This window comes from Ctenocephalides felis, unplaced genomic scaffold, assembly GCF_003426905.1.
Source record: "Ctenocephalides felis isolate EL2017-DRISC unplaced genomic scaffold, ASM342690v1 CF-g0.4_SCAFFOLD_01886, whole genome shotgun sequence".
Classification (NCBI taxonomy): Eukaryota; Metazoa; Arthropoda; class Insecta; order Siphonaptera; family Pulicidae; genus Ctenocephalides; species Ctenocephalides felis.
The window spans coordinates 79,146,138-79,158,678 of NW_020538040.1; the positions used below are offsets into that span (position 1 = coordinate 79,146,138).

The 12,541-nt window shown below is 29.5% G+C and overlaps 4 protein-coding genes across 4 annotated transcripts; 1 reads left to right on the plus strand and 3 right to left on the minus strand.

Moving 5' to 3' along the window:
• Window positions 1-565: 565 nt before the first annotated feature.
• Window positions 566-1,173, minus strand: LOC113375415. Its single transcript, XM_026615352.1, has 2 exons — window positions 807-1,173; window positions 566-722 (listed from the first exon to the last, which is right to left on the minus strand). Exons 1-2 carry the CDS (start codon window positions 1,171-1,173, stop codon window positions 655-657), a joined length of 435 nt encoding a protein of 144 aa, XP_026471137.1. The 3' UTR covers window positions 566-654.
• Window positions 1,174-3,542: 2,369 nt separating this feature from the next.
• On the minus strand, window positions 3,543-5,934 carry LOC113377929 (phosphorylated adapter RNA export protein). Its single transcript, XM_026618390.1, has 5 exons — window positions 5,745-5,934; window positions 4,940-5,678; window positions 4,783-4,874; window positions 4,395-4,584; window positions 3,543-3,906 (listed from the first exon to the last, which is right to left on the minus strand). Exons 1-5 carry the CDS (start codon window positions 5,772-5,774, stop codon window positions 3,620-3,622), a joined length of 1,338 nt encoding a protein of 445 aa, XP_026474175.1. The 5' UTR covers window positions 5,775-5,934; the 3' UTR covers window positions 3,543-3,619.
• Window positions 5,935-6,021: 87 nt separating this feature from the next.
• On the plus strand, window positions 6,022-8,929 carry LOC113377930. The gene is made up of 2 exons (XM_026618391.1): window positions 6,022-6,798; window positions 7,955-8,929. Exons 1-2 carry the CDS (start codon window positions 6,646-6,648, stop codon window positions 8,774-8,776), a joined length of 975 nt encoding a protein of 324 aa, XP_026474176.1. The 5' UTR covers window positions 6,022-6,645; the 3' UTR covers window positions 8,777-8,929.
• Window positions 8,930-9,057: 128 nt separating this feature from the next.
• LOC113377864 (tRNA-dihydrouridine(20a/20b) synthase [NAD(P)+]-like) lies at window positions 9,058-12,164 on the minus strand. The gene is made up of 7 exons (XM_026618302.1): window positions 12,026-12,164; window positions 11,885-11,964; window positions 11,434-11,555; window positions 11,276-11,351; window positions 10,807-10,986; window positions 10,294-10,502; window positions 9,058-9,586 (listed from the first exon to the last, which is right to left on the minus strand). The coding sequence occupies exons 1-7, from the start codon at window positions 12,032-12,034 to the stop codon at window positions 9,105-9,107; spliced, it is 1,158 nt and encodes a 385-aa protein (XP_026474087.1). The 5' UTR covers window positions 12,035-12,164; the 3' UTR covers window positions 9,058-9,104.
• Between the last annotated feature and the right edge of the window lie 377 nt (window positions 12,165-12,541).

Genomic DNA, 12,541 nt, shown 5'->3' on the forward strand with positions numbered 1-12,541 from the left:
AATGATGAAGTAGTTGCTGAGCATAATCTAAAAGATCATTTAATAACGTGTTGCTACATAAAATTTTAATAGCAATATGTAAAGTAAGAAAATTTTTATAAAAGTCATTTGAAATATGACGAGATTTCAAAACTACTGGACCACTATACAATAATAATTGTCTAAATTCTGTAGCTTTCCATGGTCTCACATATTTCAATGATTGAGGCTTCCTAGCAAAGTCCTTGGATATATAAATCTTTAAGCTGCATAAAAAATAAAAAAGTCATTAGTTTTAGCACATGCAAACGAATTGGAAGCTCACCTTCAGTCCACAAAAGCATCAATCTCTTAACTGCTCCTAAACAAATCAAATTCATATAGTCAAGTGGTACATTAGTAACTAAACCAATGTACGGTATTTCAAGCAATCTCGTGTAGCCATTGTAGTAGTCTTCATCTTCTAAGCTTCGAAAGTGTTCAGCTGTTCTTGCAGGTGATTGCATTTTTGGAAAGCAAATTTTGCGATTAATATTTGAACCACGAACAAGACATTTCGAGCAACAGAAGCAGCCTGTGTGTCCCTTTGTCTGCAATATAAATGATTTGGCGGGAGTATCACAAACAAAATATTTGATGCGTACCTTATATTGTTTCCCATTGTGATCAAAACCCTCAGTGCTTAATAGACCAAGCTGACATGTTCGAAGAATTCGAGAGAGGCAAACCATCAACATTAATTTCTAATTCAATGATAGAAGATATCAATTTCAACCTATCAATAGAATCTTTCAATCCAATTAATAAACCAAAATGAATATATTCACCTGGACTTGCAACTTTTGATACAGCAGTTCTTTTTGTTTTCAGAAGTGTTCTACTATCTGCTGGTAAATCACTGAAACAATCATGAAGTTTTAGCCCTTTAAGTAGTGCGAATACAGCATTATGAGGTATCTGACAATTCACAACCCAGTCTGCTAAAAATTGTCTTGCATCAAAAACTTCAGTTATATCTTCATTGGAACTATCCTCGCTATATGAAAGAGAAATATAATCATTTGTTTCAACATCACCCTGTAACTCTGCCTGGCAAGAAAACGGTCCTTCAAAGTCATCTCCAATAGAAGCATTAGTCGCAGTTTCAATATTATCTATTGTAAAAGCACTAGTACTAGGCAATCCTTTACGCATTCAGAGTTCTGCAAAACACTTTCCAAACGTAATTTCTGCACTTCCCAAAAAAGTCTTCTATAAAAATGTCTATCTGACACAGTCGCAATGTGTTTGCGAATTTTTTTATCAGACATATTTATTTATAGAATTTTTTTTGACAAATTACAGAGTCAAACAACAAACAAATTACGAATATATTATATTCTAATATTGTTTAGAATTTTAGTAGCATAAGTATACGTATATAGTACCCAGGTTATACTTGTTCATCGTGTTTATCTATGACAGTCATGAGAACAGACAAAGAAATGCAAATGCCGAACAACATAAGTGCCGCCACCTGTGCGCTAGTTGCGCAAACGCCGCGCACGCGTATACGCATGCGCGGTATATTTGAATACACTTTTCATTTGCTCATAACAACTCGGTGAGTAATGGGTCAGAGTAGGTCGACCATTGTTTGACCCGGCGGGTAACGTATGGGGGTAAACCCACTGCGTCATAAATTGGCCCATAATGGGCTTATAATAACCCGGTAGGCTGTAAATGGTACCAAACAGGTCGACCATTGTTTGACCCGTGCTGTATGGGTTAGTCTTAGCAGAGGAAAGCCGGACAATTTACTATAGAAGACGAATATGATATTTTAATAAAGGTATACTCTGGTCTAGAATTTATTAAAAATTGATATCGTTTATTTATATGTTCAAAGATTTTTATTAACTATTCAATATATATATACGAGGATTTTCAAAATATGCATTATTTTCGGTTTTATAACTGTTTAATCAGGATAATTATATTAATTATCTCTGTTTCCTTCCTCGAATAACTTAAAGACGTCTTTTTCGACCCACGATTTCTCTATCACTATTGAATTGATTTGCTTAAAATTTTTATAGACTTTCCTTCAGGATGAATTACTATCTTTTCCAAATTCGGATCCTTTACTATATAAAAAAAATCGAAAATATCCATTTTTTCAGACCGTCGATCTATTTTGTGAAAAAACACATTTTTACTTGAAAATATAGATCGAAATATGTTTCCAATTGAAAATTAGCCTATCTCGGGCACTGCGGAGATTAATTCAGCTCACGGACCTGCCTTAGGGCAGTACTACTCATTATATATGCATTACTATAAATATTTTTATTATTTTTTATTAGCGAAAATATTACTTGTCTTTTTTACGGTCTTTCAAAAATCGAATAAAATTCATGCCTCCAGTCCAGAATACCCCCTTAGTTAATTTCCAGCTCCACGATGCGAAATTCCACTTCTTCCGCGCAAACAGACTCAACGCACTATTATTTTATCGTTAAGCTTTTTCGTGAATATTTAGTCATGATATTTAATCATTCTTTATTCTGATGGCTAAACGTTGTTCGAGTAGAGAGCAACGCGTGCGACTTGCCGTTCAGTGGTGATACACCAAAACATTGTATTTTTGTAATCCCCTGCGACTGGTATTTCTAAATTTTGAAAATGTTGTACTACATGGATTTGAAATAATTTACATAGAATATGAAAAATCTATAGGCTGTTAAATAAAATTTAGTTCAAACAACCGCACTGGCCGAAAAAACAAAATAATATGTATATATTTTAATATTTTAAGGCTGCAGTGACAAATATTTTGTGTACATTTTAATAAATATAAAAATATTTTTGAACAATACTTGTTATAAATTAAGTGACTATAAATACAAAAAAGCACCTTATTTTTATTTTATTTTTCGAGTCTTATAAAATTTCAATAAAAAGTGAATTTGAAAAAAAGCTTTTGCAAATTTTCAATACGAGAGAAGAAGAAGCTAGTTAATTTTACAAGACGCATAAGCCGTTTTGCAAAAATAAATTATCTTGGTAATTATAATTTAAACTATATTTTAAATACATATCTTCACACTTAATTAAAAGTCTATTAATTAATGTATGGCATTCGACAAGTTAACAAAGACGGACTTAAGAATGAAATTGGTTGTTAAAACTGATGTTATTGGAGGTAATCACTTTCTTTAGTTTTTATTGGATCAGGAAATGAAATTGTGTGTACATAAATAGCATATAATGCATTTGACACACAAAACCAGTTTTCATATGACTTTTGGATGAGGATAGCAGAGACTTATATATACAAGTTTGATGTTATGGTTAAATAATAAAAATATTAAAAATATTAAAACATTAATAAATTAATTTTAATTTGACTAATGACATATGCCCTTATCTGTAAACATATATATAATCATTTTATAATTTTTTATGAATATGTATTTAAATTGTGAATTAAAGACATTTTGTATGAGTCAACTATAAGTATAAAAAACAACATATTTCAACATTTAAAGAAACCATAAATTAACTCTAATCAAAAATAGACAAATTAATTATGCTAGAGACTATTTTAATTTTGGTTTTTTGAAGGTTTTCTTTAAAACATTACATAATGTACCATTAATCAGAAGAGATCCATGGCATCCCCATAATTTAGATCAACTAAATTTGATTGATCAGCATTTAATAAGCTTTCTTCTGTTGAAAGTTTTCTGTTTGGCAATGCCGTATTTGTTTGAAACATATCCATATCACTACTATTTTCACGGCCCCCATCAGTCACTGGGGAAGGCGGCGGATTAGTCACAACACTTTCTTCATTTCCATCTAAATCACTCTTACAAGTGTTAGAAACTGACAGCATTTCTTCAGCTGCTTCAGTACGACTTAAAAGCCTGGGCAAATCTTTATCTATAATGAAAAGAAATATTGAACACATAAGACAGTTTCCATCTGAATAAAACTGATTACACATTTATACATTGATGATGTAATTATCAATATGAATTTATTAAACAATAATAGTTGCAAATAGTTTATTGTAAATAAGCCTCTTAATAGCTCAAAAATTATTATACCAAACATCTGTATTATTTCTTTATTTTATTATATGCAACTGATAATAATTTTACATTTTTAAATAATTTCCAATTTTTATTTAAACAATTCTGTTAATTGAAGTTTAAGACTTAAATATGAATAAGGAAATTAAATAAAACAGATTTCCTCAAACAATATACACGCAAGAATATTTTGTTTTGATGATGCTTCATGAATTTTATTTAAGTACATACTTGATTTTAATGTTTAAGCCAGCAAGGCCAAAATTCCTTTTTTCATTAAATTGTTTGGTGTGGGAATAAAAATTATTACTAGTAAAAAAAGCTAACTTAATCTACCTTGCTGCATTAGTTGTTGAAAGTTCTTATAGTCTTCCTTGCGCTTTTTTTTTGTTGACAGTTTTTTCTTTTTATTTGCAATTTTTCGGTCTTCTATGAAAATTTCCTTTTCTTGCTCCTTAGTAATGGAATCATCGTGTTTCATTAAAAATATAAAAACACCTCCAGGTGTTCTTCTACGAGTTCCACCCTGAGAGATTTATTCACAATATAATGAGGAAGACATGGAGTTTGCGCAGAAAAAATATTTATGACATGTTCTGCATACAATAGATTTAAAATATTTTGATGAATTAATAAATTGATTTGTTTTTACTTAAGATATGTTGTTTATACAATAATAATTACAAATAATTCAAATTTTAAATTAATAATAGCTTCTAATTACCATAATTGCCATTCCTCCTTCTTTCTCAATGCGTTGTACTTCATTAAAAATTTGAATACATTTATCTTTTCCGATCGTTTTAACGGCTCTTACTAAAAAATATATAAAAATATAAAAATTTGAAATAAAAGTTGTACCATCAATATAAAATACTCACATATTAAACAATCCTTAGGCTCATATAATTTACTAGCTATATCATTTGCTACTTGTTCCTCTGAATGTTCAGAAGTGGTTGTTAGATCTAAAAGATTTTTTTGTCCAAAGTTTCCATCACTGTTATTTTCATCATTAGTGTTGAGCCTTCCACCATGTCTTATATTGAAATTATTTCTATCCTTAAATTTCCTTTTATTTGTATATTTCCTAAAAGGTTTTTCATGGCGTTTGCAATCGGAAAAACTACGTTGCCGACTAAAAGTGCTATCAGCACTGTCATTATCACTCGATAGTTTTCGCCCTGCATTACCGTCAGTACTTTCACTTGAAAACCTCCTTAATCGATGTTGTAATTGATTTGTCCTTTGATTATTCAGGTTGTTGCTCATAGCATAACCTCTTCTGTAATCATAAGACTCTACATTTCTAGACTTATCACAAATATCTTGACTCACTCCACAGCCTCCCAATGATTCAGTCAGAACATCTTCTTGAACATGGGCCCATATGTTATAATTTTTTTGTTTTGAATCTGTGCTGGGCATAGATTTATGAGTACGCTTTACTTTAGGTTTTTTAGCTTTAAGCTGATTATCACTGTCAGAATCAGTTTCACTTTCGCTACTTGGGGAATCTATATCATCGTCTAACTCATTTGTTGGTTTTGTTATGCGCAATTGGGAAGCAATATTGGTAACCCTTTGCAGTGGAATATATAATCCGTCATCCAGCGGCTCCTTGGAAATAAAAAAATATTTTAGTTCATGGCATTTTTAACACAAATTACTTATATGAATTCATACTTCTGGACCATTTATGCTATCACTTTCCATTATTGAAATTAATACGACGGTATACGAGAAATGTTATTAATTAAATAATTAGCTATCGTAGTAAGAACCGACTACTATTTCATAAGCGATTTATCAAATAAATTATATATAATTACTAAATTTTCTCAACGAAGTTGCGATATTCAAGTTCATGGGAATATGCCAAAATTCTATCTTCCCAAAGATACGCCATAGACATTTGTTTTGCACTATAACTATAAAGTTGTCCATAAACGACGCAATCACAAAAGCCCTAGACCATCCCTAGACAATATAATAATGACAAAAGCCCTAGATTGCACAAAACACAAACACAAAACAAACCATACAAAGAATGAAAATTTCTATTGAGAAATTGTAGATTGGAGAAACGTGGAGGCTGTAAATCCTGTAAATGATGAAGAATGCACAAAAAGATTTGTAAGCGTTTGTAATGAGTGGTATTTTTAGCGTTTCGCTCGCTATTTTTTATGCAATTCTGGAGGTACAGTTGATATTTGGTCTATCAACTAGAGCTTTGTCAACATTTATGCGCTTATGCGTTTTTCTACAGGATGAGATAATAACGAATATTTGTATAAAATAATTTATGTGCTGGCGATGCTAGGTCCCGGTACCAGTTAAGGAGTTAACAACCAAATTTTCAAGAGTTGAATTTCTTATCCAGTACACGACTACGAGAAATGTCATTGCTCCCTATGTGATTTTGTGATTGATTACATTCCTAAACAATCTTCCCATGCGTTTTTGGATATGTTTATAATCAATAATAATAATGACTATTATTCAGAAGTAAACAAATGATGATTATATGAGTTTAGTAGGTTCCAGATTTTCAGATTATAAACAAACATAATCACTCTGATATATAATGCCGTCATGTTCAGCATTTGGTTGCAAAAATCGCTCGACACAAGGCTATCTTATGAAGGTTTTTCCAAGAAATCCTTTAAGACGAGCACTTTGGGCTGCCAAAGTTAAAAGAAAAGATTGGTTTCCAAATGATCACTCATACTTGTGCGAGGTTAGTTTGTAGATGATTAGTACTAAATTTATTTTGTATTTTGTTAGCCCTACTGTATTGACTTATATTGTTCAGCCATTTGGTAATGAGATGTTAAATATCTCGAAGTGAATGATAGCTTACAAAAACTAGCTTGAAGGATATATGTTTGGTGGTTGCATATCAAAGAATTACAATTTACCTCATAAACTCATTTGATTTTTGTTTAAGGGTGTTGTTCTTTTTTTATTTTTCTTTGTTTCGGTTTTGAGATTTTTTGATATTATGAAAGATAAAAACCTTAGAATCATTTTAAAAAAAAAATCATCTCAATATCTATTTTTTTGACAAAGTTATAGATATATATATATATCTCTATATGTATGATCCTCTGAAAGCGTTTTTTTATCGCTCCGCGAGCTATTGTATGCCAGATTCCTCTTTTTCATTATAATACCTCATGCACATGACCTTTTTAATGTGTCAGCATCTTTGAACACCATGGTGTATTTAGTACATTAAATTAAATGGTGTATTCAGTACATTATATTAAGAACTTTAAATATGTTTTTCTCAAATTGACTTTTTTCAATGCGGTGCCACAAATTAAACAAAAACTACAAGTCGGATCGACTTGGATTTTTCTTTAATTTGTTCACCACTGCAATACCTAGTCCCCCTACCTCAAACAACTTGATAACATTACGCAAAAAAATTTTGCGAAGCTTCTCGCCCCAGAAAAAGGCCTTTTTTGACACTTTTTTTTTAAATAGCTGCCATTTTTTTCCTTCTTGCTTTTTTTCTTTTATTTTGGTAGGGGGACTGGAAACAAACTTCTTCTTCAACGTAATTTTTTTTTTTTGTTTCGGGCGATGCGCAACGGATTTATCTGTGGCATCGCAAAAGAGATCGATTTTGCAAGACCGACTTTGGCGCCCCCTGGTTAAAAAATGACGGCGCAAAAAAAAAGAAGAAAATCACGTAATATTCTATGGTTTTGTAATTTGTGTTTAAAAAAAACCGCATGTCTCTATGATAAATACATTTCGAGAAAAAACAAAAACAAATACCTTGCATTTTTTGTAACAAAAAAAGAACAACCCCCTTAAAGGAAATAGTAGGAATAAATTTCAATACTTATTAAAACGCATTAATCAATTATTTAATTGATCATTAGGTACATTTTGATAATTCACAATGGAAGCCAGTCACTTCAAATGGAAAACGTAGATTGAAAGACACTGCAGTTCCAACTTTATTTTGTTTCACTGAGAAGCAATCTGGTAGTGAGAAAGAATCTACAGAATTAAAATCTACTAATCCTAATGGATATGCTAAAACACGAAGTTATATAAGTGTACTGACTTCAGAAAACAAAGATTTAAAAGAAGCTACCAATTGTTTAAATCATGATGATAGATTTTCAAATGATGAAATATGCGATCCAAATATACCCAGTGAGCATTCTGGTATGTATGAAGTATACTCTAATTCAACTTCTGATTGTGAAACTGATGCTGAAGATAATAAAATTCATGTCCAGCCTATAGTATTTGAGAATACGAAAAATTGTAGTAAAAATGACAAAATAAAAGCATTAGAAAAATATGTTAGTAAATTAGAGAATCAGTTGAAAATTATGAAAAAGGATATGATTCGTAAAAATGAAAGGTTGCAATTGTATAAAAAAAAGTTAAGAAAAGCACGAATCGAAAAGAAACATATCGAAATTACAGATTATGAAAAGATGCTTAAAAGTATATTTAATAATGATCAAATAGCAGCCTTATATCGCAAATCTACTAATTATATGAAGTGGTGCAATGATACTATAGAGAAAGCTATAAAGATCAAAACTATTTGTGGAGTAGATGGTTACAATTTAATAAGAAATGTAATACCTTTGCCTTCTATAAGAACTTTGCAAAGGCACTTAGAACGCCTTCAAAAATATCCTGATGATATAGATGGCATTTCATCATGTTCAGATAATGAATGATTGATTTAATGTACACTATCATTATCATTGACTTAAATTACTTTTAACTTTTCTACAATTATTGCATATTAAACAAATTATGTTGACAAAATCAATTGATGTTGAATATTGTTAGATTTTATTTAATATATATTACAATAAAACTTAAATTTAGCCAAACTATGCTTTAATTTAAAATTGAAATAGAAAATATGTAGCATAAAAAAATATATATAAATCTATAATTTACATTTTTTACAAACATTTTAATTCATTATAAAACATAAAAATCCTTTGTTTCAGTTTTATAAAAATAGATTATTGATTAAGTTACATTTTACTCTAAAACTCATTGATCAAATAAAGTATTCCCTAAATACATATCACCATCACTGTCATCATCATCACAAGCATCATAAAAATATTTCCCATTTTCACTTGAATCATAAATGAATTTTAAACAAGAACAATTTTGCTTTACCTTACAACACTTATCACAGACCTTATTTGTTTGCCCTTTATAATATGAATCTTCAAAATAGCAATCAACCTTATTTGATGAATTAATAGGTTGTGGTATTATTCCAAATAAATCTGCTAAGGATTCAGTAACTGCTGTTTTAGTTGAGAGTGAATTAAATACTGATCTAACTCTTTTAGGCAACACCTTCTCAAGCATGAAAACCAAATGATGATGATAGGTTTGAAAACTTACATTATTACCTTCAGCATTGCAAATATTTACCCACTCTTGAATTACATTTTCAGTTGTTTTATTTGTTCCATCAAAAAGTGATGGATTTGATAATATTCCTCTTCCAGCCATAACTCCTATAAAATTAAACATAAAAGTGAGATGTGTTTTTTTCTTTGTGCCCATTTATTATTTATATTTATATTATATATATATATATATATATATATATATTAGGGTAGTCCTTAATATGGACATTTTCGAATTTACTTGCTACCGGGGGCTCAAATGCCTCCAAATTAATTAAAGAAAAACCTCTATATCTAAAAACATTATCTAAAAAACATTTTTAAAATTTTCGAAATGTTTTCCATGCTATTTCGATACGAAACTTTGATTGAATTGCGCACTATCTAAACGTTAATATTAAGAGCTAAAACTTTTAGAGATTTTTTTTATCAATTTGGAAGCATTAAAATTTCCCTGGGACCAATAAAATTCAAAAATGTCCATATTAAGGACCACTCTAATATATATTATTTAATGATATAGAAGAAAACCAGCTAAAATACGATGAAAAGAGTTAGTACTAAACTTTGTTTTTTTTAATAATATGATTGTAAAAGTATGAACTTGCATATATCTTATAATATGCTTATAATACTGTAAACACTTGTTAGATTTCGAAGTATAATTTTGAATAGTAATGCAAAAATCTAAAATTAAAAAAAAACAGCAATGCTAAATATTCTATAATAGATACACAATTAACATTCAATTAAAATACATAAAATAGCCCTGCACTGAATTTAAATTTTATAAAATTCATATATAAATTATTTACCATTGCAATTTGTCAGAGAAGCTAATTTCTTAGCATCATCCAAATGTTTAATATCTCCATTTATTATCAATGGTATTGCAATCGACTTTTGAACTTCAATAAATGCTGCAACATTTACTGGTTCAGTCTTTTGTGATGGTGTTCTGCCATGAATTGTAATGAAGGTTACTCCACAATGTTCTAGTTGTCTGCACAATTCAACAGTTTCCCTGAAATTTAATATTGAAACTATAATACATTAAACCATTTTTGGAAGTTCAACAACAAATTTAATTAATTATTATCATTAAAATTGTTTAGTTTAAATTTAATTTATCAATTTATTAATGTTAATGATGAGTTTAAAAGAAATTATTGTGAAAATTTGTGCATAAAAAAATTATATTTAAAATCTAGTAATTTATTAATTAATATTACTCGTCATTATGAAATTAACTTCCTATTTTTTTTCTCATTATTTAAATAATAAACAAATCGTTTGTTAATATTATATTAATTTTTTAAAACAAATACCTTATGCTAGATAATAAACGAATTTTCACAGATATGCTAAATGAATTTGGTAATTTATTACGTATTGAGGTAACCATGTCCTTGATGAGATCACTTTGTGTAAGTAGAGCACATCCATAACCATCTTGCATTGCCCACCTCTGTGGGCATCCACAGTTTAAGTCAACTCCATCTGCATAACTGTTATATAAATTAAGATAATATAATCAATACTTACTCTTATACATACCGATGTGACAAAAAAAACATTGTATAGAAATTTTGATAGTTAACATATTTCAAAAGTTTGTATCAGGTTTAGAATAAAACTAAAATCAGACTTTAAAAAAATGAGGAAAATATATGAAACTTATAAATATTATAAAAAACAATCCACGTTAAAAACAGGAAAAATTAAATATAGCTTTGAAATAAGTTTAATTTATAATAAGGTAGAATTTTGTAAATAATCATGATTGGTAAGACTTACGGATATACCATTTGAGATGCTGCTACAAAATCCTCTGGACAATTCGCTGCATACTGAACAATCAATGGAGTATCACCTATCATGAAAAAATAGGGCATTGTTTTATTAAATAATTATCGACACATGTTATACAAATTTAAAAAAAAAAAAAATCATACCGCTTTCTGTAGTAAATTCATTTTGGCGTGCTTGCTCACTACGGCAAAATGAATCTGCAACAATCATTGGTGTAAAACATAGATCTACATTATGTAAACGAACTAAATTACGGAACTGTAATCTGCAACATAAATATTCATAAATCTTTAGTAACATTAATATTACTTGTGTAATCCCAAAGGTATTAAAAGGTAAAGGTAAAAGTAGCTTGTGAAGCCATTTTCATGCTGTTCCAAAAATAAATTTACGATATTGAAACCACATTAAGAAATTTTTGATTGAGTAAGATCACAATAGTAAAATTAATCCACAAAAAAAATTAATATTAAAACTTTCTGTTCATAGAAGGTAACAGGCTAAAAGAGCACTTATGTTATTAAACTAGTGAAAACATCACTAATTCACCTCTGGAATTTACATTTTATTATTTACATATAATTATAAACTAACTTGCTATATCGAACCATAGGTGCACACACGTTCAAAACTTTTTTCTTGTGAAATAATTCATTGATATTAGTTTTCACTTTCTGAAAGAAACAAATTTACGATTTACATGTAATCAAATATGTTCGGAAATGGCTAACGTACCGTACGCATTGTGCTTCACAAGTATATTATATATTTTACATTACAATACTATACGTTTATGAAATTGTTTATTAGTCAATTTAACTATTACTATTTGTAATGTACTGGTTATAAGCATTATTATATTGTTTAGGGTTGCAACAAATGTCAAAACATTGCTTTTTTCAACAACGGTAGTGAGCAAAACTCATGGTGACATTTGCAGGGTAGCCAATAGAAAGGCACTGCGGACCTAGACCTAAACACACTCTTCTTTTATCTATGGACCTATTATTAAGGTGCATCCACACCTAACGAACGAACATGATGAATAATATGCGCAGATTATAAATTTCTAGCAAAACCCACGCGCATATCAAAATTAATGTTCGTTCATGCTCGTTCGCTAGGTGTGGATGCACCTTTACATGATTTTAAAACGTGATCGAAATATCCGACTCAAAAAAATTCAAATTCAAATTCGAATTACTCGACTCAAAATAAAACCAGATTCAAATTAAACTTCTACGTGGACAA